This window comes from Peromyscus maniculatus, chromosome 6 (genome assembly GCF_049852395.1).
Source record: "Peromyscus maniculatus bairdii isolate BWxNUB_F1_BW_parent chromosome 6, HU_Pman_BW_mat_3.1, whole genome shotgun sequence".
Lineage (NCBI taxonomy): Eukaryota > Metazoa > Chordata > Mammalia > Rodentia > Cricetidae > Peromyscus > Peromyscus maniculatus.
Window position 1 is genome coordinate 70,380,000 of NC_134857.1, and position 27,446 is coordinate 70,407,445.

Genomic DNA, 27,446 nt, shown 5'->3' on the forward strand with positions numbered 1-27,446 from the left:
CCCATCTAAGACAAACCACCCAGGCTGTCCCCACGTTCATGATCCTCTTCTTGCCCTGGACTATTGCTGTGTAACAGAGTCTTGCTATATTGCCAAGCCTGGTCTCTAACTCAAGGCAATCCTCCTGCCTAAGCCTTCTTTCTTTCCCCTCTTGAAGGACACTGCTCTTCATGTCTTCCCTCTGAGCTTAGCGTCTGCTTGGAATTCCTGAGGGGAAGGAAGCCCTGCCTCAGAGCACAGACAGGTTACACAGGGGGTCAACTCAGCCCAGGGGCAGGTTAGCTCGCCATGCTGAGGGTGCCCAACATCCTGGCCTGGTCAGTCTGAAGTCATGGTCGACAATGCTTGGTTGGGCTCACTGATACTTCAGAAACCAGTTAACCGTGAGATTATGAGGATGCTCTCAGAGGGAAAGAAGCAAGAGGAGATTAAAAATAAAAATCCTTGAGCACATGAATGCCTACAATCCCAGCTACTCAGAGGCTGAGGCAGGAAGGGTGACAGCTCAAGACTGACCTGAGCTGTAGAGCAAATTCAGGGCTTATGTAGACAACTTGGTGAGATTCTATCCATCACAAAACAGAAGGCTTTAAAATATAAAAAGGGAGGTTGGAGGATGTGGATGTAGCTCAGTTGACCACCTTGCCTGGCATGCACCAAGCCCTGCGTTAATTCCCAACACCACAGAAATGCCACCATGGTTCGGCCTGTGATTTTTGCACTGGGGAAGTGGAGGAAGGACAGCATTCAAGATCACCTGTGGCTGTGGAGTGAGCTGGAGGCCAGCCCAGGGTACACGAGATCCTGGTGGTGTTTCTGTTTAAGGTGGTGGTTAATACAGAAACTCATAACTAGCCAAAGGACCAAGAGTAAGTGACAGACAGGTGGATTGGTCTAAAGAGGACATCTACATCACCCGCTTTATAAGTCTCGGGAACATGGAGGAAGAGCGGGCGGCGAGTGCCAAGAGCCAGGGGCTGGAGAGGTGGCTCAGTGGTTCACAGCACTACTGCAGCTCTCCCAGAGGACCGGCTTTCAGTTCCCTGAACCCACATTGGGCAGCTCACAACCACCGGTAACTCCAGCCCCACAGTATCCAACCTCTCTGCCTCCTCTCAGGCCCCTGAATTCATAGGGGTATGTGCACACACAAAATTTGTTTTAATCTCTCTATCATGCTCAGACCCTAGGTTCAGTCATCCCTGGTACTGGTAAGTAAAACAACCTTCAAATGGTTACCAGGTACTTTTCCACATGCACTTACCTGCATGCGTATCTGTCGTGGACATGGACTAAGCTGGCCTACTTTCAGAACAGCCATAAGTCAAGGTCCTGAGCATCATGTGGCCACTAGCTGAACACAAAGTCCATGTGTGTGTCCTGGCACTGCCCACAGTCCTACTGAAACTCAAGGTACAGCAGTGTGTAGAGCGGTGCCCCCAGGCTCAGCTTCCACCCAGAGCCACCCTCAAAATCCCACTGGAGAGTTTCTGCTTGTGCTTTACCCTCAGTCTTACGTAAACATCAAAAATGAGACAAATTACCCACCTCTCAGAAATTGGAATTTTATAAAAAGGTATTTTTCTTTTATATCCATAAAATGATATAATTTTTGCAATTATAGAAATGTCATAAATTATACAGAATGTTCCTTAATTACAGCTCAATGCAACGTGGTACTTTCCTCCCTCCCTAAAAAAATGAGAGAGAACAAAAAAAATAATATATATATAGCTATATATATATATATATGCATTTATATAATATAGACAAACCAAATACAAAAAAAAATCATTTCCTCTTTGGTATAAAAATCAGACTTTCCCCTTAAGAGACACACAAACAGACATGGTTCTGGGCTTGTAAACTGTGTGGCCGAAAGGGATTCCCCTGTCAAGACTTCCTCTTCCTACTGCCCACCCAGGCAGCCCCATTTCAATGCAAACTACCTCCAGCTCCTTTGGGGCTCCTGCATGGAACATTGAGATTTTTGTTCCCCACTCCCAGCTCCACACCATCCCTCCCCCCTTACTCTGCAAACAAGGGGTTCTTCTGGAAGCCGACAAGGCAGCAACTAACTCAGGAAGTCCCTGACATGGGAGCCAGGCTGGGAAGAGGGTCGAAGGGGTTCTGTCCAGACCAGGCAAGTGGTCTCCTGGCTGGACAGGTTTATCCACCACCCACCACTCCGACCGGAGGGTATGGTTACTGGGACAAAGCAGCAGAAGCCAGCTTCCCTTTTCAGTCCCACCCCAGGGTAGGTAGAAAAAGCACCGGATAAGGAGGGGAGGAAGGGAAATTGGAAGCAAGTATGCTAAGGAATCGGGGACTCGATTTGGAACCCCAGAAAACTACTTCCCCCGCCTCAGTACTACATTTCATACTCAGCTTTAGCTCACTGAGAACGAGGGGGCCACTCTCTGGGCTGCAGCCCAGCACCAGCAGGACTTAGGTAATCCAAGAACTCACACGTGCCCCGGGGAGGCCACAGCACAGGGGAGGAAGGAGCCAGGACACTCTTCCTTTCCATTCTCCCGACATCCTCCTCTGGCTGACAGTTCTTCCCTATCTGGTAGCTCCTGTATCCCACAAGGACAATGGCACCCTAAAGGTGACCCATGAGCTGCGGCCCCTGCCAAGCCACCCCACCAGGTAGGGCATCCCAGTGTGTGCCAGTCTCCTCTTCCCAGAAGAGTCGAGACATTAACCATAACATAAAGTCACATGAAGGCCTCCTCCACTTACCAAATAAAAAAAAAGACAAGAACCAAACGACACAAACACAAACCAAGAGGACACACGAATGGCGTGAGGGGCTCGGAGGCCCAGCAGGTCTCTGGCTTCCCGGCGTGATACATTCTTGTGTAATTCAGGAACAGGGGCACAAGGGCCCCTCTGGGGGAACAGGAGTAAAAAAATATGGAGATTTCAGTCTCCCTGTGGACCCCACGCAGGACAGGGGTGGACCCAATCTCTTTAAGTTTTTCATGTTTTTTGGTTCCACAGCTGGTCCCTCACGGCGGCCGCTATCCAAGGCCCGAACCCCTGCTCTGCCCCCGGGGTCCCTCCACTTGGATAAACTGGTGAGACCCGCAGGGCAGTCCGTCAGGCAGAGGAGGCGGGCTGCAGGGAGGAGGAGGACCAGCCGTTCCCAGACACCGGCCCGGTGAGCTCGGGTCCCCGACACAGGGGGTCCCAGGCCGGGGTCTTCAGCCCTTGAGGGGCTTCTCGGCCCCGCCCCCCGGGCTGCTGGTGCTGTCGCTCTTCTTCCGGCGCAGGCTCTCGATCCAGCTGGAGCTGGAGCGCGTGCTAAAGCTGGAGAGGGCCAGGGAGCTCAGGCGCATGTTCTTGCCGGACATAATGAGCTCCCCAAAGCCTTCCTGGTGGGAGAAGGCGTAGCCGGAGCGCCGCGAGCCGGAGCGGCCCACTCGCCGCATGCAGCGGTGCTGGGCCTTCTGCTTCTTCCTTACCAGCTGGGTGTAGCGGACCTGAGGAGGGGGACAGGGAAGAGGGGTCGTCCTTCAGCGTCTGCTCACAACATCAGGCACCGCCATGTGCAGGGGGGCCCTGAGCACCACCGCGGATCGTCACGGGAACTTCCGTAGCCCTGTGCGGCATCAGCCCCCCGAGTCCCGCAGCCCAGACACAGCTCCATAGCACCCAAGCAAGAGAGGCTTTTCCTGTCACATTGCGGCTGCCCCCCAAGGCCTCTGGCCAGCTTTGCCAGGCTTCTCACCGTGTCAGAGAGATCCGGCTTCAGGCTAAGCCTGAGGAAGCGGAAGGCGACCACAGGCATGATGCAGACAGCCGTGGTCAGCACGATGGTGAGCCACACGGTGGGCTGGGCCAGGGTGTTCTGGGCATTCCCTGGGGGACAGGAGTCACGAGGTTGACACTTCTCACTTCCCTGCTGTTATTTCTGGTGGTTCCATGTCCTCAACCTCAAAGCCACCTTTGACTTCCCCTTTTTTTTCTGTGCTTATCTCGAATTCTGTCCCCGGTCTCCAACCCTCCCCAAACTGCATGCAGATTTGTTTCCTCGACCACCTTAGTGAAGTTATCTCTAGGCTAACATGGCCCAAGCAATGGACTGTCTTCTCCTCTACCCCAAGCCTGCGCTGTGCCTTTTCCGTCTAGGGACGTACTCACATCCATCCAGGCGAAAACTGCAACGCCCATCTACCCCCCTCTCTTCGTCACTCACAGCCTGACCTGCTGGCTCCATTTCCCAGATATCTAAAGACTCCCACATGCACTGAATTCCTAGACCCCATCAGCCCTATTTAGATTACTGACAGGTCCTCCCTGGTCTGTTTCTACCTGTACGCCTCTACTTTATCATCCAAATACGGTTAACAATGACTCTTTAAAAACAGAAATTGGTCTATGTACTTCCTGCTCAAACCCTCCAATGGAACAAGGCCTTTGTGCATGTTAGTTAGGCAGGCATTCTGCTGAGTTATAGCCTCAAGCCTATGTTCCTCTTTTCTACACACACACACCTTTTTCTTTTTTGAGACAGGCTTTCACGTAGTTCAGGCTATTCTGAAACTTGCTATGCAGCAGAGGAGGACCCTGAACTCCTGATCCGCCTGCCTCCACCTCTCAGGTGCTGGAATTAGAGGCATGTGCCAGCCTACATATTTTCTAAAGCCATCTTTTGGAAAGAATAAAACAAACAAGTAACAAACAAAAAGACCTTTTGATGCCAAAGTAAATGAAGACTTCAGGCCAGGCAGAGTGAAGCTCACTCTCAGCCTTGCCTCCCTGGGCTTCCCCAGGCTTCCGACCCCACCCTAGCTCTTCAAGAGCCAAGTGGTACCTTCACACTCCTCGCTCTGCTCACTAACAGCAGTCTCATCTACAGGACTATCCCTGGCCATCCCCATTGGCACTCTGCTGACCATGAAGCCTGCCACCCCGACTTCCTTGGAGTTCTGTTCATCGCTCTCATGGACATAGACGCTCCTTGGCAGCAGGGCCTGGGTCAACCACCCCTTGATACTACATTGTACCTTGCAATGGACCTGGCATGTAAAGTACTGGTAAGTGCTGGCTGTCTTCCCTGCCATTCCTAGACCAGGTAGGATTCATCACTGATTAAAAAGGATGCCACGGGTACTTACCCACAAACCGGAACTGGTTTGGAAACATGTCAAAGAGCCCATTGCTGTGCATGGCAAAGAGGATGGCAAAGTAAACAGCGAGGCTGCCCCAGATGAAGAAGTGGTTGATGGCTGTCCAATAGCCTGTGTCCAGCCCGATCTGCAAAAAGGAGTTATCGCAGGTAGGAGTACCCCAAAATATCCTACCCATCAGAAACAGAGATGTGGTGCTGAGGGTAGCCCTAGGGATGGAGGGCTCCCTCCTTCCCGAGGGATGGCCTCATACCTGCACACTGACCACAATGACCAGCGATGTGGCCACAGTGACTGCAAAGGACTGGTAGTCTGCCAGCTGGGTGCCGTCGTCCCGAGTGGCCTCTGCAAACACCCCATAGGGAATGAAGAACATGAGCACAGAGGTGTAGATGCCCTGGGCAATGCAGATGAAGAACTCTCGCTTGTTGAACAGGAGGTTCAACTGGCCTGGCTCGTACAGTTTAGGGTACTCCATGCTTCGCTGCTCCGGGACATCCTGTGAGGGAAGGGCCCCAGAAGCTGCCACATTAATGCTCTCCAGTCAAGGGCAGACAGATGCTCCCCCTGGCTCCCCCTTCCTAACATCTTAGATAACAGGTCCAGGCTTAAGCCAGATTCTCCCAATCGATCTGTGTTCAGCAACCCATGGGAATGACAGGTTCCCTCCAAGATGGAAAGAGTCCTCCTCCCTCCCCATCGGGAAGTGTCCCCTGGAGTGGGGCACTGTCCCCCACCGGCCATATCAGACCACAGTTCAAGGCAGTTCTCTCCTTCCAGCCTGACCACTGACCTCCCCCATACCTGGTCAAAGACCCCCATGGCCAGGACTGGGAGCGAAGTGTACACGATGTTATACAGGGTGATGAAATACTGGTCATACACGGTCTGGAAGAGAACGGGGCAGGAGAGTGAGCAACCAACCTCCTCCAGGAATCAGGCACAGAAAGACAACGCCGCACCATCAAGACGCCCTAAGAACCTTCCTCAGGTCCTAAGATCTCCACTCTCCCAATGAACGCTTCCTTTTTAGGTTGTGTATTTTGAGACAGGGTTTCCTATGTAGTTCAAGCTGACATGGAACTCACTATGTTGCCCAAGTTGACCTCAAACTTTCAACCCTTCTGTCTCCACCTACGGAGTGTTTGGATTATAAGTGTACACACCATGCCCAGATTCAGAATTCAAGGCCAACCAGTGCTACACAGTAAATAAGAGGATCAGCCTGTATTACATGAAACAATGCCTCCCACCCCCACACCCCCCAAAAAAAGGAAGGAAAAGAAAAGCCAACATTCACTAAATGCATGTACTAAACAATGGGTCGATTAACAGGACAGACATAACGTCTGCTCTTGGGCATTTATTTACTCATCGTGTGTGTAAGAGAGACTTGTTTGGGAGACATGTGCACTATGGTGTGCGGGAAGATCAGAGAACCACCAGTGGGCGTCAGTCCTCAGCTTTCTGCCTCGTTTGAAACACAGCCTCTGCCACTGTGTAAGCCACGCTAGCTGGCCCACAAGCTTCTAGAGATTCTGTCCTCTCCAACTCCCACTTCCGATAGGCACAGTGGCTCACACTGCTGCATCGGGCTTCTACACAGGTTCTGGGGATCCGAACTCAAGCCTTCAGGAAGTCTCACTAAAGCCTCCCTTACAGAACTTCTAGAGGTGCAGCAGAGAGGTCTAGAAACACTTGCTACCTGGGCCGAGAAGCCACAGAAGAAGCCAAACCAGAAGTGGACCATGGTGAACGCAAAGTTCTTATAGAAGAAATAGCAGAGGAACTTGCACATGCGCAGATAGGACCAGCGCCCGTGCACCAGCAGGAGGCGCTGCAGGAACTTGAACTGTGAAAAGGAATAATCGGACGCCAGGACGGCCTGGATCCCTTCCTGCCCGCTGATGCCCACACCAATGTGAGCAGCTGCAGAGACAAAAGATGACACGAAGAATGACCACATACTTCAGATCCCACCAGTTACAGCCCCTCACGCCTCCCACCCGGTTACCCACTCACTCTTCCCTGGCCCTGAGACCTCACTACTGCAGCCCCACCCCCTGCCCAGGCCACGCATGCGCACAGCCCACACTCACTTTTAATCATGCTGACATCATTGGCACCGTCCCCAATGGCGAGTGTCACGGCCTTCTTGTACTTCTTAACCAGTTCCACCACCTGTGCCTTCTGCAAGGGCGTCACCCGGCAGCAGATGACAGCTTTGCAAGCACATGCTGTCTCCAGAAACTCTAGCTCCATGTCAGCCTCCAAGGCATGGGCCTGAAACACGGAGAAACATGGCAGTCCCAGTCTTCCCAGGAAACACCTCGGTTCTTCGGGTCCCTTGTGATCAGAACCCTCCCTCTCTCAAGTCAAGGGAAGTTGAGAGCAAGGTAAGATTCCAAGGCAATACTGGGAGAAGGCATAAACAGTGTTCACGGCCTTCTCTGCCAAGGAACAGAAGAGCTCTGGGCAAGCACTCCACAAGGTCTGAGCATGCTCCCGCCTGCTAGAGACGGCCAGCCTTACCAGGCTGTGCCCGTTGATGACCAGGGCGTACTCCCCAGCAACAGCCTCCAGGACAGAAGTGAGCTTGGAAGAAGAGAGTTTCCCCTGGTAGGTGAAGCCATTGCCCACCGTGTGGGACGCGTCCACCATCTTCTCCCGGGCTTTCCTGTGAAGGCAGGATTGAAACTGTGGGGGGCTCCAGGACAGTGGCAGAGAGGACAACTGAAGCCTGCCAGTCCCCGGGCCCGGCTCAGGGCATCTGCACCCCCAGCCCCTCGTTTACCTCAGCTCCTCTCGCACCTCCAGCACAGTGTGGCCTGTGACTATGAACACCTCTGTCATGTCATCGGTCAGCATCTTGCAGGAGTAGCCAATGTTCACAGCGGTCTCTGCCAAGAGAAGACCGAGGTGCTGCAGGCGGGCAGGGGGGCGGGCAAGGCCCAGGGTCAGCGTGCTTCCCACTGGTGGTCCATCTCCACACAGGCACGGCGGTACTCGTGTGTCCGTCCTCGGCTGATTCCGCCCCGCCAGGCACCCTCACCTTGCTTATCTCCAGTGAGGACCCAAATCTTAATGTTGGCCAGAGTCAGGAGGGCGATGGTCTCCGGGACTCCCTGCTGAAGTTTGTCCTCGATGGCCGTGGCACCCAGCAGCTGGAAAGAGCACAGGGCTTCTGAGGAGAGCTGTGGGCTCCCCACCATCTTCTCCACCCTCAGCCTGTCCGGCCCTCTCATACCATCATGTCACTCTCAACCTCTTCATAGATGCTGGCCAGCCGGTCCTCTCGGCTGTCTTGGGCCAGGCTGGCCTGTAGGCGCCTCCTGGCCCATTCCTCATAGTAGTCTTCCTCCAGGTCTTTGTAGGCCAGCACCAGGGTCCTCAGTCCGTCCCCTGCATACTCCTGGAGGAAGAGGTGGGAAAGCCAACTGAAAGGACTTCCAGAAAACACAAAGAAAGGACTGCAGCTCAGACCTCACCAGATGGCTTAGATCATCTTCAGTTGGATTTTTAAAATGTTTATCGTTATTTTGTTATTTGTGCTTGTACGGGTGTGTGCACATACATATGTAGAGGGCGAAGGAAGTTGGCCATCTCCTCCCACCACACAGGTTCTGGGGTCAAACTCAAGTCATTAGGATTGGCCTCAAGTGCCTTTGCCTGATGAGCCATTTTGATGGTCTTCCAAGTTGGTTTGTCGAGACAAGTCTCTTGTAAGCCAGGCTAGTCCCAAACTCCTCATCCTCCTGATTCTGTGTGCCAAACACTGCGATCATAGGCAGGATGCAGTATCAGGCCTTGGCTGATTTAAGTATTCTCACCACAGAAAAAAAGAAACTAGAGAGACCTTAAATGTATTCAATGGCTACTAAGATCTTAAATATAAAACAACAACAAAAAAGAAAAAAAAGAAGAAAAGAAGGACATTGTGGGGCCAGGGGCCAGGAGTGGTGGCCTCCTGCACTTGGGAAACAGAGGCAGGCGGATCTCTCTGAGTTCGAGACCAGTCTGGTCTACAAAGAGAGTTCCAGGACAGCCAGGGCTATTATAAAGAGAAACCCTGTCTCAAACAAACAAAAACAAAAAGAAATACAAAAAAAGAAGAAGAAAAAGAAGTACATCGTGGGCGGCTAAGATGGCTCAGAAAATAAAGGTGCTTGCTGTCAAGCTTGAAGATATGAGCTTAATCCCCAGGGCCCACATGGTAGAAAGACAGAGCCAATTCCTTCAAGTTGTTCTTTGTCATATATCAACTACAGAATATATACACACATATGTACACATAAACACGTGTGTGTGTGTGTGTATGTGTGTGTGTGTGTGTGTGTGTGTGTGTGTGTGTGTGTGTGTGTGTGTGTGTGTATTTATTTTTAAAAGGACAACATGGGGCTGGAGAGACAGTTTAGCAGTTAAGAGCACTGGCCGCTCTTTCAGAGGACCTGGGTTCAATTCTTAGCGCCCCATGGCGGCTCACCACTGTCTGTAACTCCAGTTCTGGGGTCTCTGACACCCTCACACAGGTAGAAATACACGCAAATCCATAAATCATTTTAAGTAAATGAATAAAAAGGACAGTGCTGAGGCCCGGAGAGGCCCCAGGCCATCACACCTACATTCAGGTGGTCAGTGGTGCTGATGAGCAGCTCCTGTGTGGAAGGGTGGAGTCTCTCTAGCAGGATGGTGTCCGCCCCTTTGCAGTAGAGTCGGATCTTCCCCTCTGGATTCCGCACTGTGAATGGCACAAGGGAGGAGAGCCAGAACATTCAGACAGAATCCAAACTCAACGTATCAAGAGCAAGTCTCCCGCACACCTTCCCTACCCAGGCCTCTCTGCTGCCCCAAGCCTCCTCAGCTCCCTAGTACGGGCCTCACCTATGACCGACATCCGCTTGCGAATGTTGTTGAAGTCCAGGATGGCCAGCAGCTGGTAGGTGATGGCTGTACCGAGCTCATGGACAGTGATTGTTTTAGGGGTACGAGAACGGAACACAAAACCAAAGTTCCTGGCTGCGGTGACCAGAGCCCCCTCATCCGGAGACTGAGCTTTGTAGTACAGCTCTCCTGGTGAGGAAAGGAGCATGTGCAGACAACTGGCCACCATCCCAGCCGCCCGCCCGCCCAGCAAGCCGCATGGCAGAGCAGCGGCGCCCAGGAGCGTGCACTGGGCAACTCCTCAGCTCACCTTCGTTCTTCTCTTCTGACATGACAGTATGGCACAGGGAGAGGAGACGGAAGAACTCATGTGTATGTGGGTCCCCCATTTTGACAGCCTCCAAGAGGCTTGGATCCCAAAACAAGAATTTCTTGTCAGCCAGAGGATTAAAGGAGAAGTCAACAGGCGCTGGTCTCTGGAACAGGCAAGAAGACTCTGGAGCTGCCAGGCTATACCCCAGAAAACCGACTGTCCCACCCTCCCACCTCTTAGTACCAGAGGCCAAGATCCTGGCCACCTTGGGACTCCAAAGTCTAGCTGGGCTTTCTTTATTTTGATTTTTCCCCTTTTCTTTGAAACAGGGTCTTATTGTGGAGCCTGGGAGAATGGCCTGGAATTCTCTGCATAAGCCAGGCTTGCTTCAAAGCTGTGATCTGCCTACTTCCGCCTCCCCAGTGCTGAGCTGATTACAGGTGTGCCTCAATCAGCAACTCCCTCCCTCCTCCAGTTCTCTTTGAAAATCCTTCTCTGGGTCCTCCATTTCCTGTCCAGGTAACACACTGTTCCCAACTATGCCAGCTAGTGCTAGCCGGATGCCTAGACTCTATCTAACTGGCATAAAGAACAGTCAGAGACTGGCTCTTACCTCTCCCAGTTCAGCTTTGTGTCCCAAGACATCAAACACGTCACCTACACACACCCAACAGAAGGAAAGGCACATCATCACTGGGGAGAACCTCTAGTGCAGACCCTGTGGACCTGTGGGACCCTCAGGCCAACTCACCCTGAAGAAGCCACCACACTCATCCCGCAGGTCCCCAGGACCCCAGAGTCCAGGAACCTGGCCACAAGGCTCCAGTGCCCACTGCTCACCATGCCCACCCCAGCCACCTCCAGTAGCTCTCCAGCAAGGGCAGCTCCAACTCTCAACCTGCCCCTCCCAGCACTCCAGGTCTGCTGGGGTGCCAGCACCTGCCAGGCCCAGAAAGCAGATAAAGCTTTACACCCTGGCAGTGAGGTCTATGTTAATGCAAAAAACAGCTACTGCAGATCTCACACCTACACACACACCCTGCCCCACACCATCCCAGCAGCTCAGGATCTCACACCTACACACACACCCTGCCCCACACCATCCCAGCAGCTCAGCCTCAAAGCCGCTATGACAGGCCCACACTAGGAAGACTGGAGTTACATTCCAGAGATTCACAAGGGCCCTTGGCAGCAACAGGGGAGGAGGAGTCTCTATTCCACTGGGCAGCCAAGGTAGGTCCACCCTGGCCAGATGCCCAGAGGCCAGTGTCTTGGGGCTCATGTCAAATAACTTGGTGCAAGACCTAAGATCAGTGAGAGGGCTCCCAAGGAAGGGCATGGAAAGGATTCTCAGTACAATTCCGGGCACAGCATACGGAGCACACCCTTTCAAGGCCCCTCCTACTGAACAGGAAAGAAGGAAAACCCAGTGTCAGGACAACTGAGGGGCCCCAGCCCCATTGTCCTTCCAGGCCAGTCGTAAGCCCAGCCCTGAGGAGTGCCACTTTACCATAGCTGTGCCCGTTGATGGAGCACTTGTTGAACACCATGATGTTCTGGGTGAGGGTGCCCGTCTTATCAGAGAAGATGTACTCCACCTGGCCCAGCTCTTCGTTCAGAGTGGTGGTACGGGCCTCTGCGGGCGTCCGCTTCTTCATGCAGAACATCTTCTTGTCCCAGTTGATGAAATAGCTGTGGCCCAGACGGATGACTTCCACACTGCACAGAGGACAGGAGGAGAGGCCTGGGAAGCAGGCAGGGATGGGGGCATCCCACCCGCACAGGCCTCGGCTGCAGGCGCTGGGCCTGGGGAGGAACAGGAATGGAGAAGACACCTGGGCAGGGAACCTGGACGGCAAGGGGCAGGGAAGCCTGCAGGTGGAGCTCCCAACCCGACCCTCCTGATGCTCTCCACACAAAGGTGCAAAGGCTCTGGGCAGGCAGGACGGACGGACAGACGGACGGCACAGGCAGAGAAGGAAGAGGACTGCACACAAGGCGCCGGGCCAGTTCTTACCTCAGAACTAAATACAGAAACCATGCAGAGAAAAAGAAGAGAAAACGCGGAGGGGAGGAAGGGAGAGAGAAGAGAGATAAAATGAGGGTGGGGTGCACGCTGCACCCAGCTCCGAGAGGTCCCGCTGGGGAGAAGCCCGCCAGGCTCCCAGCCCCCCACTCTCACGGCCCAGCGCAAGCGGGCGGGCGGGCTTCACTTCCTCACTGGAAAGCAGAGGCCTGGAGAACGTGGGGACCTTCCCCTCATCCTGACTTTTAGGATCCGGGATGTTAACATTCCCAGCCAAGAGCCCTACGTTTGGGTCCAGGATGGCCAAGCAGTGGGCCACACATCCGGAACCCTGTTTCCGCGTGACTGAGGCTCCTATCAGGATCTTGTTACTGGGTCAAGAAGGAGATAACTAGGAATGTTGTCATGGCCTTTCCCTGGGCAGCTAACCAGCCCTCCTCCCACCCTCCCCCAGGCGTGAATGCCGATGCAACTCAGGGAAAAAAACAAACTTCCTTAGGCAAGAGCTCCAAGAGCTCCAGGTGAACTCGGATAGAAAGCAGGCACAGCAAAGCACACAAGTGGGGAGACAGAATTAGGTCATGAGCAAAACACTCAAATAACGGCGGAGAAGCAAAGGGCTCGAAGCAGGGCTAGGTACAGCGCCCAGTACTTGCAAAGGGATTTGCTGGTGCTGTTGTGGTTGGTTTTTGTCTTTGTCTTTTGGTTTTTTGGGGAGGTGTGGTGGGAGGGACAGGGTCCTGTTTTGGAGCCAAGGCCGACCTCAGCCTTCCCATGTGCTGTGAATGCAGGCATGAGGCACCAGGCCAGACTGACCCGGGAACTTAACTTTGTATGTGTATTTTCCAATTCAGTGTCTATCAAAACGCCTTTTCTTATGAAGAGAAGGACACAGGTTTCACGTGGGAAGGAAGGGAAAAGAGACAGCATGTGAGGCCCGAAGTGACTGTGCGAGCCTGAGGTCACGTGGCTAACAGTAGGCAGCAGTCAACCCTGACCCTCTGACGCCCTCCCACCTGCTCTAGAAAGGCCCACACCGGATACTCAGAAGCCCTTCATTTTTTCAGTCAGCATCACAAGGATTTGGCCGGTGAGGAGAGCTGAGCAGTTTGGGGCATTTTGTTAACTAAAATGAAAGCTAGGAAGAGTTCTGAGCAACTCTCTAAACTGCCGTCCTTAAAACTGCCACAGGTGACGGGCGGTGGTGGCGCACGCCTTTAATCCCAGCACTCGGGAGGCAGAGCCAAGTGGATCTCTGTGAGTTCGAGGCCAACCTGGTCTACAGAGCGAGATTCAGGACAGGCACCAGAACTACACGGAGAAACCCTGTCTCGAAAAACAAAACAAAACAAAACAAAAAACTGCCACAGGCTGAGCCTGGTATGACAGTACAGACCTACAAACCCAGCAATAGAGAGGCTGAGGCAGGAGGATCACCAGCTCTAAAATGGCATGGGATACATAGTAACAGATTCAACAACAAAAAGTCACAGGCTCCCTTATCACCAATGCAGGCACTGTGTAGGAAAGACTCCTCTGGATTCTTTTTTCCTCCTCCTCCTCCTCCTCCTTCCTTTGTCCTCACTGGCCTCTGTGTCACATTCTCCTTACTTTCAATGTCCCACACATGCTACACACCACAGCCAGCCAACGACTGCTAAAGCACTCAAGACTCTTAGATCATAGCCTTCAGGTTTTCAAAAACCATTCCTGAAGGCCCACGGACAAAGAGCGAAGACCCTTAACGATCTAGAGGAAGCTTGTGTCCAGACCTCTCCCCCAGAGCTCCTTGCTCATGGCTGAAGCTCCTAACTGCTCCTACACCATCCCAGCTTCTCATCTGCCTGTCCCTGTTCCCGGCCTCTTCCCCTCCTCCCCAGCCCTCCCCCAACATCGCCCAAGCTGCCTTCTCTGCATCTGAGACGGATGCCTAACTGCTCGGAGCAACGGTCTTCCTGCCCTCAAGAAGAGTGTTCTTGGTGCCTATCACATGCTACCTCAGGGGCTGGCACTGGTTCTAGTCCCCGGTCAGCCAGTCTGCCACTCGGAGGGCAGGGATGACCTACAGAGCCCAGCAGCCCCAGCTTTCCACAGAAGACTCACGGTAGACCAGCTTCTGTTCTGTGACACGGTCAGGGATTTCTTCTTCTATCAGACTTAAGCTTCACAAGGGAAGGAGATCAATTTTTTGTTTATCTCTGTCCTTCTTTCCCAGAATAGGCATGCAATAGCATGCGGTGCTGAATAAATCAATAGTTTCCACCCCACTATAATCCAAATGTCAGGAAACTCTGATCACAAATAAACAGGTAACATAAAATGGTCACAGTATAGGGAGGACTCCATAGTCCTTGTCAAGGTTTCGTGTTCCTGGAGAAGTCACCAAAAACCAGCGGGGCCCCCTGGAGAGTGAGCGAGCGCCAAGGGCAGAGAAAGCACATACCTGACATAGAGTGAAATGGGCACAACGGTGTTGAGAATGATGATATAGGACCAGAAGGAGAGGAAGCCAGAGAAGAAGGCACTGTCCACCGCCTCGTCCCAGGGCAGGTACACCTGGAAGCGCGTCCCAACCTCGTGTTCCCAGATGGCATTGCCAATGGCCAGGATCACTCCCATACAGACCAGGAATCCGAAAATCTAAGCAATGAAAAGCACAGAAGAAGCCAGGACTTAGCGAGCTCACAAAGCCATGTGCGCCCTGAAGAGGCTCTTCTGACATGTTGGGCCCTTCAAAGCTCAAGCAACCTTCACGCTTTTCTACTGTAAGGGCCAAGACGGGTGCTCATCCGCCACCACAGGATGCAGTCCTCTCTCTTCCGTATGACAGGGAAGCTGAAACATTAAGTAGCTCCCAATCTGGAACTCCCAGGAGTCCTCAGAGGGTGAAGCTAGGGTAGCTACTTTTGATACAATTAAAACCCTATCTGAGGCCAGGCGGTAGTGGCTCACGCCTTTAATCCCAGCACTCGGGAGGCAGAGGCAGGTGGATCTCTGTGAGTTCGAGGCCAGCCTGGGCTACAGAGTGAGTTCCAGAAAAGGTACAAAGCTACACAGAGAAACCCTGTCTTGAAAAACCAAAAAAAAAAAACAAAAAACAAAAAACAAAAAAACAAAAAACCTATCTGCCTGTGCTAGCCCACACATAATGTATTTATTGTATAGAATGCCTTTTTTTCCTTCTTGGGAATTGAACGCAGAGCTTTGTGCACGCTAGGCAATCTACTACTGAGTTACATCCTAAGGCCTTTTCTCACTTTTTTGCTTTAAGACAAGTCTGGCTTCAAGCCTGGGACTTCAAGTCCCGCCTCAGCCCCCCAAATTCAGAGATTACAGGTGTAAGCCCCCAGGCTCGGTTTAGGAGGACCCCGAGTTCGAGACCAGTCTGAACTACAGATCAAGACTTTATCTGAGCGAGAAAAAGGACAGGGAGGGGACAATGGCGATCACTGTCGTTTCCAACAACTGCTTCCAAAACTGCGCCTATGTTGTGGCTCCAAAAAGCAGGTGTCGTCCTACTGAGTGGCCACCAGGGGGCAGGAAGAGCCTTTGTCTGAGGAATTAACCCCACTTCAGCCTGGGTTTCTGTAAACCCTTTAAAGCCAAGGAAAACTCAACCCTGGCTGCCCTCAGGCTTCCCAAGCTGGCATATTGGGAGCAGGCAACCGACGGAAATCCAGTTCCAGACAAACTGAAGGACTCAGGAATTGTCAAAACAAGCACAGAAAACTTTTCCCTTAGAAGTTGGGGAAGGATCCTGCTAACCATCTTCCCCATGGAAATTTTTCTTTTAACTCCGACTCCATGCCCATGGAGACCTCCCTGTCCCTGGCAAAAGCTAACAGGTCACATGCACGTTCAGATGCCATCACGACCAAGCCCACAAAAGGGGTGGGTATTCTAACTTTAAGTTGTTGATTCAGGCACAGTCCTAAGGCTTTGAAAAATAACATCTTCCGGCCGGGCGGTGGTGGCGCACACCTTTAATCCCAGCACTCGGGAGGCAGCAGGTGGATCTCTGTGAGTTCGAGGCCAGCCTGGTCTCCAAAGCCAGATCCAGGAAAGGCGCAAAGCTACACAGAGAAACCATCTCGAAAAACCAAAAATAAATAAATGAATAAATAAAAAATAACATCTTCCAAGTCTGAAAGGAATCTGAAATGAACACTGCCCCTGAGCAGCCAAGCCTGACTGCTGCCCAGAGAAGACCCGAGGAGGCCGAGGCCCCGTTGGGAGAACGTCTGGAAGGCTGCTTACCCAGAGGACCAGTGTGTTCATCAGACGGTCAATACTCGTTCTCTTGAACTTCGTCCTGCCACTGTTCTGCATCAGCTTGGTGTCAGGACCTTGACAATAACGGGAAGCCAAATCAACAAACTGAGTGCCACTGGAACAGAAGCACGAGGCGGGGAAGAGGCTGTCGCCCGCATGGAGGACCAGCCCCATCGTTCCGCCCCACGCCCCGAGGGACGCCGGGAGGCTCACCTGCGAAGATGACCAGCCCGAAGCACCACTCGGTGTTTCTCAGCACACAGCCGCGCAGCAGCATGTTCTGGTTGCTCAGGGGGAATTTGTTTTCCTTCCAGTACAGTGTTCCACTGAATTTGTCCAGCTTGTTGTTGGGAGGTTCACAGATTACTTCACCTGGATGGGAGGCAGCGGCACCACTGCTCAGAGCTCAATCACATGACGCAGTTACAGGTCTGGGAGAGGTTCAGTGGTTAAGAGCACTTCCTGCTCTTCCAGAGGACCAGAGTTTATTTCCCAGCATCCTTGGGTAGCTCCGAACCACCTACAACTGCAGATCCAGGGGATCTGATACCCTCTTCTGGCCTCTTCAGGCATCTGTACATGTGGTGTGTGCACAGACACACACACACAAATCTTAACATAATACAACTTTTAAAAAATTTAAATATGCAGACTTAGTGGTGCACACACCTTTAATCCCAGCACTGGGTAGGCAGAGGCAGGTAGAGCTCTTGAGTTTGAGGATAACCTGATCTACATAGAATTCTAGGCCACAGAGCCCCATACTAAGACCTTCTTGCGGGGGTGGGGGGGTGGGGGGTGGAGTTTTTAGCAGAAACTGTAGCTCTGTGTGTGTGTCGGGGAAGGAGGGTGCTGTAAAGACACAAGCTATTGGCATCCTGCTGGCAGGACTTAAGGAAAAAGAACAGGACACTGAAGCCCCAGATTCAATACCTAACATCACATAAACTGGGTACGGCAAATGCCTGCCTGTAATCCAGAACTCTAGAGGTTGGGGACAGGATGGTTAGGAGTTCAAGGTCATCCTCCACTACACAGGGGAAAAAAAAAAAGGATGGCATGAACTAACATTAAAAGTACACACATTCGGGGCTGGAGAGATGGCTCAGAGGTTAAGAGCACTGACTGCTCTTCCAGAGGTCCTGGGTTCAATTCCCAGCAACCACAGGGTGGCTCACAACCATCTATAATGAGATATGGTGCCCTCTTCTGGCATGCAGGCATACATGCAGGCAGAACACTGTATACATAATAAATAAATCAATTTAAAAAAAAAAAAGTACGGGCCGGGCGGCGGTGGTGCACGCCTTTAATCCCAGCACTCGGGAGGCAGAGCCAGGCGGATCTCTGTGAGTTCGAGGCCAGCCTGGGCTACCAAGTGAGTTCCAGGAAAGGCGCAAAGCTACACAGAGAAACCCTGTCTCGAAAAACCAAAAAAAAAAAAAAAAAAAAAAAAAAAAAAAAAAAAAAGTACACACATTCATGAAAAAAATAAATAAATAAATTTTAAAAAAAAGTACACACATTCATGAAAAAAAAAAAGTACACACATTCATGAAACTCAGCGGCAGAGCACTTGCCTAGGTCCTAGGTCCATCCCCAGCAGCACACAAAAAATGTACATACACTTAGACCCCAAAATACCGTGTGTGGGGGGTGTGTGTGTGTGTGTATGTGTGTGTGTGTGTGTGTGTGTGTATGTGTGTAATATATGCATGTGCCCACCCACATGCACATGGGGGCCAAAGTCAACAAGAGGTCTCTTCCGCTATCGCTCCCACTTTTTTCTATTACACTTACTTGTGTGTGCGCGTGCCTGTGCAAGCACAAGTATGTGTGGGCACACATGTACCATGGTGCACATGTGGAGGACACTTTGCAGGATCCAGTGCTCTCTTCCCAGAAACTCAACTCAAGCAGTTAGGTTTGGTGGCAAATGCCCTTACCCACTGAGCCACCTCCCCAGCCTCTACCTTATGTTTTGGGGACAGTGTCTCTCTCTTACTGAACCTGGAGCTCACCGATTGGCCAGCCTAGATGTCCCTGAGAAGCCTCCTGTGTCTGAAGGCTGGGACTTCAGGGGTACTGCCACACCCGGCTTTTTTTTTTTTTTTTTTTTTTTTTTTTTTTTTTTTTTTTTTGGTTTTTCGAGACAGGGTTTCTCTTGTGTAGCTTTGCGCCTTTTCCTGGAACTCACTTGGTAGCCCAGGCTGGCCTCGAACTCACAGAGATCCGCCTGGCTCTGCCTCCCGAGTGCTGGGATTAAAGGCATGCGCCACCACCGCCCGGCCCACACCCGGCTTTTAATGTGGGTGGTGGGCATCTGAGCTTGTACAGTAAGGACTTCGACATCTGATCCATTTCTTCGGCTCCCCCCAAAAATCACAAACTTGAGACTGTCCTACATACAGACCAGGCCGTGACACCTTTTATTCAAGCATCACTAGCACAAAAGACTACATGGCCAAGAAGAGGCTGAACAGAGCCGATCTCTGAAACACTTGGTCACCACAGAGGACAAGGCAAACTCCTTATGTGGTGCTAAGATACTTACGATGGCCAGGCGTGGTGGCGTACACCTGCAGTTCCAGCGCTCAGAGGGCAGAGGCAGGCAGATCTCTGTGAGTTCGAGGCCAGCCCGAGCTACACCAGGAGGTCCAGACCAGCCAGGTCTTGACAAGACTAGTATATAACCAACACACGTATTTAACAGGCCAGAGGGCAAGTTGTAGAGGTTTTACTAAGATCAGTTACTTGGGGTTACACGTGTGTAAGTGAGCTGTCAGCTAATATGGCTACTTAACAAGGACAGAACTGGAGGAGAAGAGAGGAGACGGACTTCTCACACACATCTACACAGGTCGACTTGTTATAAGGAAGGTAACCACTGGGCTTAGCCAGTGAGCAAAAGGAAAGAGCTGAATTTCTCTCAGCACACCACCAGCCACGAAGCTCACTTGAAATAACCATCAGTTCAAAGGCTAACAGCACCACCAAGCATTCCAGACCTGCCCCTCCTGAAAATGTCCAGAGACCTGCACAATCACAACCAGAAGCCAAAAGAAAAGATACAACGTGGACTCAAATCACAGCCCACCTCCTGCTTACCCAAGGCTGCTCCAGGACTACTCACCATCAAACTTGGCCAGCTTACTGATGTCCCCCAGCTCAGAGGTGACTGGAATCGCCTGGCGTACTTTCATATTGGTCTCTCTGGAAGAACAATAAATACCCTTGAGTCCTGGCCTCTCCTAGCAGCTGGAATCAATCCTTGGGCACCTGACCCTCAACGGCTTAGCCTAGAAAAGTTTGACTTGACATATCCAGAGCCTTTCTTTTTCTTTTTTCTTTTTTTTTTTTTTTCAAGACAGTTTCTCTGTGTAGTTTTGGAGCCTGTCCTGAAACTCACTCTGTAGACCAGGCTGGCCTCGAACTCACAGAGATCCGCCTGGCTCTGCCTCCCGAGTGCTGGGATTAAAGGCGTGCGCCACCACCGCCCGGCCCCCAGAGCCTTTCTTACTCCCCAGTTTTCTAAAAAGAGCAGAACCCAGGCCTGGGATCCTCCTTCAAACCATCTTTTACCCCTAAGGACACGAGGAGGACCCTGATACAAGCACGCCACTCACCCATCCAGCTCCGCGGTCTCGATGTAGCACAACCCATGGGGCTCGCTGCTGGAGAGGAGGAGGAGGTCCGCCTGCGCAGAGAGCCTGATGAGAACTCACCCAGCCTCTGCCCTCCGCGGGCTCAGCGGCCATCACCCTCCGGGGGGCAGAGGGGCTTGGCTTGGTTTGGGGCTGTTCTGAGATAGTGTCTCTCATTGTATAGAGCCCTGTCTGTAGGCCAGCCTGGTCTACAGAATGAATTTCTGTAGGCCAGCCTGGTCTACAGAATGAATTTCTGTAGACCAGGCTGGCCTTATCTCTGCCTTTGCCTCTGTTCTGGCATTAGAAGCCATGCCATTGTGGCCGGCACAGAGATGTATTCTTTTTGTTTTGAATTCAAAAGGCATGTTAACATGACCCAGAAGCCCGCTGTCTGGGAAAACCTCTTTCCATAAGTGTTAAGAGGCAACAGAAAACCAGGAAGGAACCGTGCCCTTCTAACAAAGAGGACAATAACCCCGCAGAGTGAAAAGGCACCTTGCCACTTACCGCCACAAACTGGTTGTTTTCTAGCTTGATAATATCACCGACACAGACATTCATCCATTGCTCTTGCTGGAGGCTGTGGCAAAGAGAAGACAGCAGAGGCCATGAGTAACTATGACGGTTCCCATGGAAACCTCCCTCCTCCCCAGAGCCCTGGTCTCCAACAGTCACTCACACTCCATTGATCAGCACCTGAGAATGACGGTTATTCACCTGGTTATCACTCTTGTGGCGGAACTGAAAGAGAACCAGGGGAAGTGAGACTCCTTCTCTCTCTCCCCGAGCCCGGGACTAGATCAGTGCGACTCAGAGCATCCTGGTGTCCATAACAGCGGTCCACAGGCCAGCTAAAGCCCCCACCTAGCCCTCAGCCTAGGTACTGCAGATCTAGCTGTACCATAAGGGACACCAAGGTCACCAAGGAACTGTACCAAATAAAAGTGGGGGGGGGGGAGGAAGGATGAGGGGGAGGTGACGAGGAACAGAAGGTCAACAACTCACATAGTCATCAGTGGCATCTTTAACAGCTGTGATGGTGAGGACAAGAACCAAAGGCACAATGGTGGTGAACCAGGACAGGGAGGAGATCTGGGGGATCAGCTGCAAAGAGCAGAGAGGCATGCAGCTGCGGAGAGGCATGCTGCCGAAGCCCCCGTCCAGGGGGTTCTCGCCCCGACCCCTCTTCTTCTTTGCCTTTATTCAGCTTTGTGAGTTAGAGAAGACATAAGAGAGGTCACTTACCTGTAGGATGAGAAGGAATAGGAAGTAGGTGTTGGCAACTTCCTGGAACTGCTCGAAGAGGTTGACAGGCAGGAAGGTGAGAATATTGTACTTGGAGGTCTTGATGCAGTTACTCTACAGCAAGAAGGGGGAGATGCTGAGAGAGGCCCCCTTCACCCCAACCCCTAGAGCCAGGCTGGGGCTGCCTCTTCCTTCTTCCCGAACCTCCTGCACACACCGCCTTGCCAGCAACCCAGGTGTGGGACAGGGGGAGGAGGGGGGGGGGGGAAGAAAGTCTCTCCAGGCCCATGTATTTTGCTTCAGTGATAGAAAGCCTGAAAAGTCAGCCCTGCAGCAGATGGAAATTGGGCCAAAGATGATGCTTCCCTGCCTCCCTCCCCCCTCCCCCCCAGGCACCCTTCCCTCAGCCACCAGCCTCGGCCTCAGATCTTCCAATACTCTTCCTCCCCAGCTCTGGGAAGAGGGAACACTTACCGCATACTGGAATTTCTCATTGTATTCGCGGTCATTGGCCCGCGCCCTCCGCTCTTCTTCTGCAATAGAATGAGGCTGTAGTCAGAAGGAGCGAACTGCGTCCGGCCTACCCAGCCTTTGTGAGGGTTCCACAGGACTGCTGCTTTCCCCAGAACACATCTTCGGGGATGCTTTGCTCTAGTCCACAGTTTGCCAATGGCAAACACGGCCCTTCGTGCTACTCCCCCGCTTCCCCTTTAGAGACGAAGTCTCCCTGTGTGATGCAGGCCGGCCTCCGGCCTCCTCAGCCTTCCAAGTGCTGCGCCTCTACTCCTCAGGACAGTTCTCTGCTCCTAACTATCAACCATCAAGACCCTCCACCCACCAGAAGCACTCAGTCCCTCCCCCTCCTCCCGCCCGCCCGCATCCCCAGGTCCCTTCGCTCGCTCCCGTTAATAACACATCCCTCACCGCGATCAAGGGGGAGTGCTGCCCGCACAAAGCCCCCTTCCTCGTGGAGACCACGGCAAAGCTACTCCCGGCACCGTTCTCACCCTGATCTGCGGAGGGGCACGGTGGGTGGTGCCGAGGCAGAGAGGGTCACAGTGCCCTGGAACTGCTCTGCCGCAGCATCCCGGGCCCACGTGCAGTGTCTCTAAAGGAGCCTCTTGTCACATGTCACCATCAGCAGTTTCTGACTGGTGGACAATGACATCATCCTATTGCAAAGCTCATCTTCGAGTGTGGGGGTGTGTGTGCATGCGTGTGTGTCAGAGATGTGGGTCATGCAGACAGAGCGGCAATGGAGAGAAGATGAGATAGATACACTGCGATCTTTCTTCTACCACACACAGATATTTTCCTTAAACGGAAATGTCACCGTTAACGACCCTTATTTAAGCTGCACCTCACCTAAACCTTCGAGACCCCCAGGCTGCAAGTGGCAATTCCAGGGCCAAGAATAAGAGATGTCCTACGAAGGGGTCCCTCCTCGGACTTAAAAAGGAGTCGTAAATCAGTTATGCAGTAAGCCTGCCACCTTAAATTTGACCAAGAGTCCCAGGGGATAGTCTAGACCTCTTCCCCCAACAAGCACAATGCAGTAACAAACTCCACGCCACAGAGTCACCAGACAAATGAGCCATCTGACAACCAGAAACTTCCCTCAGAGGGTCCCCTTTCCTACTGAGACCCTAATCTCCAAGGACCATGCAAAAGGAGGAGGAGGATCCCAAAGGGCCCCGCAAAGAGCGTGGGGAGGGAGACCGAGGACAAGGGAATGCTGTGGAGGTCAGAGGAGGCAAATCACAGAAGGGAGAGCTGCCAGACACTGCCTGCCCGTTACCTGTCCCCCAAGAGGGCTTCTTCTGGCTCCAAGATGGAGGCGCCCCGGCCCGGGCCCACTTCTCGGGCATCTCCTTGGGGACCGTCATGATCCCGTTTTAAGAAGGCGCACTGTGTCCTTGGCCTCAGCGGCGCCTATGGGGCGGCCCCCCGGGGAGGCGCAAGGGCTGCGGCCACGCAGAGGGGAGCCCCGGCCGCTGGGCGCGCGCGCCACCCGCAGCCCAAACCATCCTCGCGGCCACCTGCGCCTGGGACCACCAGCTCTGCAGGAGCTCCACTCCCGAATCCCACGACAGAGGCGGGTGGGTGGGTGGAGCTTTGAGTGTCCGGAACGCGGTGCCCACGCCCCACGCTCCGCCCCACCTGCTCCCACTGCAGAGCTCAAGTCTGCCAGTGCCGCGTAGGCGAAAGCCAGCACGCGGCCCCGCCCCCTCCCCCAGCCAATGCCGGAGAGCCGCCCGCCCGCGTTGTCCTGGGCAACGGCTTTCATCCCACACCCCCCTCCTTCCGCGGGAAACCGAGGAGGACTCCGGTGGGTAGGCAAAACGAGGCCAGAGCCCAAAAGCCCAGGCCCAAGAGTAGGAGCTGCAGGTGCTTTGAGAAGGGGGCTGGTGATTAGCAGTCCCAGCTGAACATCAGCCCAAGGATGAAATGAGCGATTCGGTTTCTCAGGCTACCCCTTCACCCCCGCCGCCCCAAGATGCCTAGAGGGCTTAACCCGCCCCCCTTTTCTCGGAACCATACTAGTTGTCCCTCTCCCCTTGGCTCGCTAAGTCATCATAACAGCCACTTTCATCACGGCCCCGGGGACCCGCTCCTTGCTGCTCTTACCTGGGGGGCGCTTTTTTGCACACAGTGCCATCTCACCCAGCAAGGTTCCAGCAATCCCATGGGAGACCCTGCAAGAAAGCAACGGACGCACGTGGTCGGGAACTCTTCATCCCCCACAGGAGACCCAATCTAAAGATCATCCCAGCTATGCCCCTGCCGTCCCCCACAGCCTCCAACTCCATGCACACTCTCATCTTCCTGTTCTGCTATGGATGCCTGAGTGAAAGAGGTCTTCCCTCTGTCCTGGATAACATGAGGGGACTGAGAATTTACAGAAGCCAAAACCTATAGAGAAGGGCCTAGAAGAGACCAGACACTGACAAGTGAGATGCTCTCAAGGCAGCTCCCTCAGGAACTAACGGGATGTCCCATGTGCCCTCCTGGTAGCAATGAATGCAGCCTGTACTAGAAAGCAGAATTTCCCCCTCGCAGGTTGGGTGGAGATATCATGAGCCAGGAAACACCTGGCAGAGCATCAGGAAACCGGGTGGGCGCGTCCCACCCTTCTAGAAAGCTCATAATGTCCCCACCCCCACTTTCATTACTGGGACTTCCATTATCACCTTCTTCTCCCCGGAGGGGTTCTCATCAGAGACATGGCCACCACTTCCTGCAGACAGTCCCCAAACCACTTCCTCGCGGTCGGGGCCATCGGAGAGGTCTCCGCAACCCTGCTGAAGTCACCTTTCTTTCCCACCCCCGGGGGCTAGTCCAGTCAGTGCAACACTAGATACAGGCTCAGAGAGCCTCTGCTTCCTCCCACCCTTCCGTGTTCTTTCTCCTAAAAAGGTGCAGTCCTGGCCAAGGAAACTCTTCCTTTAGACGGAACCAACCCCTCCTCGGTTCCCCTGCTTCCAGCCTGTCAGCCCCAAGAGCTACTAATTGCCTGTCTGCCCAATCTCTATAATTACTGACTCTGGTCCCAGCCCAGTCACCCACACCAATTCTCCCTTCGCTAACACACGCTCCCTCCCTGACCTCAGAGCAGACAATCCTAAGGGGCATAAGTTCCTTTCACTCCTGACTCTCCGCAAGTGTGGCGAGCAACGGCGCTGCCCCCTTGGCTCAGGACGAAAACCTCATGCACATTTTGGCGATGCCAAGCCCTCTTCCAGAGCCCCAGCCAGGGTCTCCACCCAATCTAGAGCATGAGTCATGGGAGGGTGGGGTGCGAAACCAGAGGTTAAAGGAGAGGATGCAGGGTGGGCATTATTGGCTCCTACCTAGCCCCACCCTGGTGGGAGGCTCTCAAGCATCGTTGGCCCTAAGGTCTGCGTCTTCCTCATTTGAGAGTTAACAGTGGACCTAGCTGACCACCAAGAGCCAAGTCTGGGCACGGATCAGGAAAGTTCTTTTACCTCTAAGACCCTGGGGAGACTCCACACAAGTTTGCCCCAACCCTCCAAGGGGGCACAGTAATAGAAATCACTGGCAACAGGGTCCCCCTCTCAGGATGTCCTGGGTTTTCTAAACCGGTTAGGCCCATCAGCCACGTCGCCTTGCCCCGTCACCCTACCCCAGCCCCCTCTGCAGCCACATCTGGGATAAAAATAGCCAGCCCTGGGAAGGAGGCAACGCTCCACGGAGGAAAAGGGCTCCTCCTCTGGGTCTGGCCTCCACTCCTTTCCAACCAAGAGTCTCCAGAGGAAGCGAGCAGGTCGGGGGAGGCAGGAGAAAACAATAACGCCAGGGGCCACCTTCCTTTCCGGGGCAAGGACAGTATCCAGGACCCGGTGCACAGCTCTGAGCTCCCAAAGCTAACCCCCCTGGCACCCTCGGTTTTCCTGGGGCGCGGAGACCTCCACCTTCGCGGGACAAATCCTATCATCCCCAAACTCCCTCTCCGGGCACCTAAAGGCTGGGACCAGGGTAACTCCTCGCACCCCAACTCTCCGTGCGCCCCATCTTCCCAGCCTGCGCACAGCGGCCGGCCGGCTCTCTCCATCCCGGGGAACCCTTCTCTCCAGCCTCCCACAGCCGCTCCCCACGGCCCCCGCAGCCCGGGCCTCCCGGAGCCGGTCCTCCCGGTCCACACCCCCGACCCGCCGCGGCGGCGCCTCACCTCAGCGCGCGGCGCTCGGCGCTCCGCCCGGCGGCCCCGTCCAGCCCATGCCGGGGGCTGGGGCGGGGGCGCTCGGCTCCGCTGCCCGCAGGCTCCCGCCCCCCAGCGGCAGCCCGGCTCTCCCCCACCCGGGCCCCGGCCCGCTACTTTGTGTCAGTTTCGGCCGCGGGGCGGAAGTGACGGCGGCGGCCGCGGGCGGGGGGCGGGAGGGGCTTTGGGGAGGTCAGGGGCGCGGCGTGCGCCATTTTGGTGCGGAGGGGAGGGTCCCACGCTCCAGCCCCGGACACGCAGGCGCTCGGCGAGGCTGGAGCACGCTGGGATGCTGTTTCTTTATTTTGGAAGCCCGAGACCGAGGGAAGGCTGCCTTCTCAGCCAGAGAACATCTGCCGGGAGGAGCCTGATGAGGGAGAGGCGGTGAAGAAGCTCCTTAGCGCGCTTCTCTCCAGCCCGGGTCTGCTCTGCATCCCTCCTCGCCCTGGCTCATCTCCTGGCCTTTCAACCTCCTTAAGTGGCACAGCCCAGCATTGCCTGGGTGTTGGTTTGTGCCTCAGTTTCTCTGCCTGGTTGTCAGAGGCTGCGAAGATGGCTCTGTCCCTTATCAAGCCCTTTGGATGGTACACGCGCGCGCACACGCGCACACACACATACACACACACACACATACACACACACACACATACACACACACACACACACACACACACACACACACACACACACACACACACACACACACACACACACACACACACCTTTCGAAGAACCATCTGGGCGTCTCTGGAGTATAAGGGAGGCGCCCCTGTCAGGCCAAAGGTAGGAAGCGCTGATTTTGCGGGAGCTGGCAGCCAGAAGGCAGAGATACCTCCCAGGCAGAGCACTTGCCCATGCTCTGAATTCATTTCCTAGTGCCGCAAATTTTAAGTGGTTTTGGTGTGTTTTGTGTTGTTGTTTTGTTACTTTGAGACGGGTACCACTATATATCTCTGACAGGCCTGGAAGTCTCAGAGATCCGAGTGCTAGGATTACAGACTTGCTCCACCACTCCGGACTCCAGCTTAAACTGGTCTTTTTGAGTTCGTTTGCTTGTTTGTTTGTTTTTTAAAAGAATCATTCTTGTTGGGCGTTGTTGGGTCACACCTCGTACTCCCAGCAGTGGAGTCTGAAGTCAAGGCCAGTATGATCTACATAAAAAGTACCAGTCTTAAGGGGAAAAGGACAAGGGCGCGGAGGGCGG

At 53.6% G+C, this 27,446-nt stretch overlaps 1 protein-coding gene across 3 annotated transcripts; it reads right to left on the bottom strand.

The window, feature by feature from the left end:
- Positions 1 to 1,551: 1,551 nt before the first annotated feature.
- On the bottom strand, positions 1,552 to 26,367 carry Atp8b2 (ATPase phospholipid transporting 8B2). Of its 3 annotated transcripts, XM_006976302.4 has the most exons (28): positions 26,213 to 26,367; positions 24,151 to 24,218; positions 21,997 to 22,055; positions 21,523 to 21,636; positions 21,283 to 21,381; positions 20,957 to 21,018; positions 20,785 to 20,857; positions 20,257 to 20,327; positions 19,764 to 19,843; positions 16,844 to 17,002; positions 16,616 to 16,704; positions 14,802 to 14,998; positions 11,843 to 12,051; positions 10,946 to 10,989; positions 10,330 to 10,495; positions 10,020 to 10,208; positions 9,761 to 9,876; positions 8,386 to 8,550; positions 8,191 to 8,302; positions 7,933 to 8,038; positions 7,671 to 7,815; positions 7,238 to 7,421; positions 6,844 to 7,067; positions 5,943 to 6,026; positions 5,392 to 5,637; positions 5,127 to 5,265; positions 3,737 to 3,867; positions 1,552 to 3,488 (listed from the first exon to the last, which is right to left on the bottom strand). In XM_006976302.4, the coding sequence occupies exons 2-28, from the start codon at positions 24,179 to 24,181 to the stop codon at positions 3,210 to 3,212; spliced, it is 3,573 nt and encodes a 1,190-aa protein (XP_006976364.1). In that variant the 5' UTR covers positions 24,182 to 24,218; positions 26,213 to 26,367; the 3' UTR covers positions 1,552 to 3,209. The 3 variants fall into 3 exon arrangements, with proteins under 3 accessions (XP_006976364.1, XP_015850679.1, XP_076430588.1); XM_015995193.3 differs by lacking the exons at positions 24,151 to 24,218; positions 26,213 to 26,367 and adding an exon at positions 23,321 to 23,619; XM_076574473.1 differs by lacking the exons at positions 24,151 to 24,218; positions 26,213 to 26,367 and adding an exon at positions 22,530 to 23,253.
- Between the last annotated feature and the right edge of the window lie 1,079 nt (positions 26,368 to 27,446).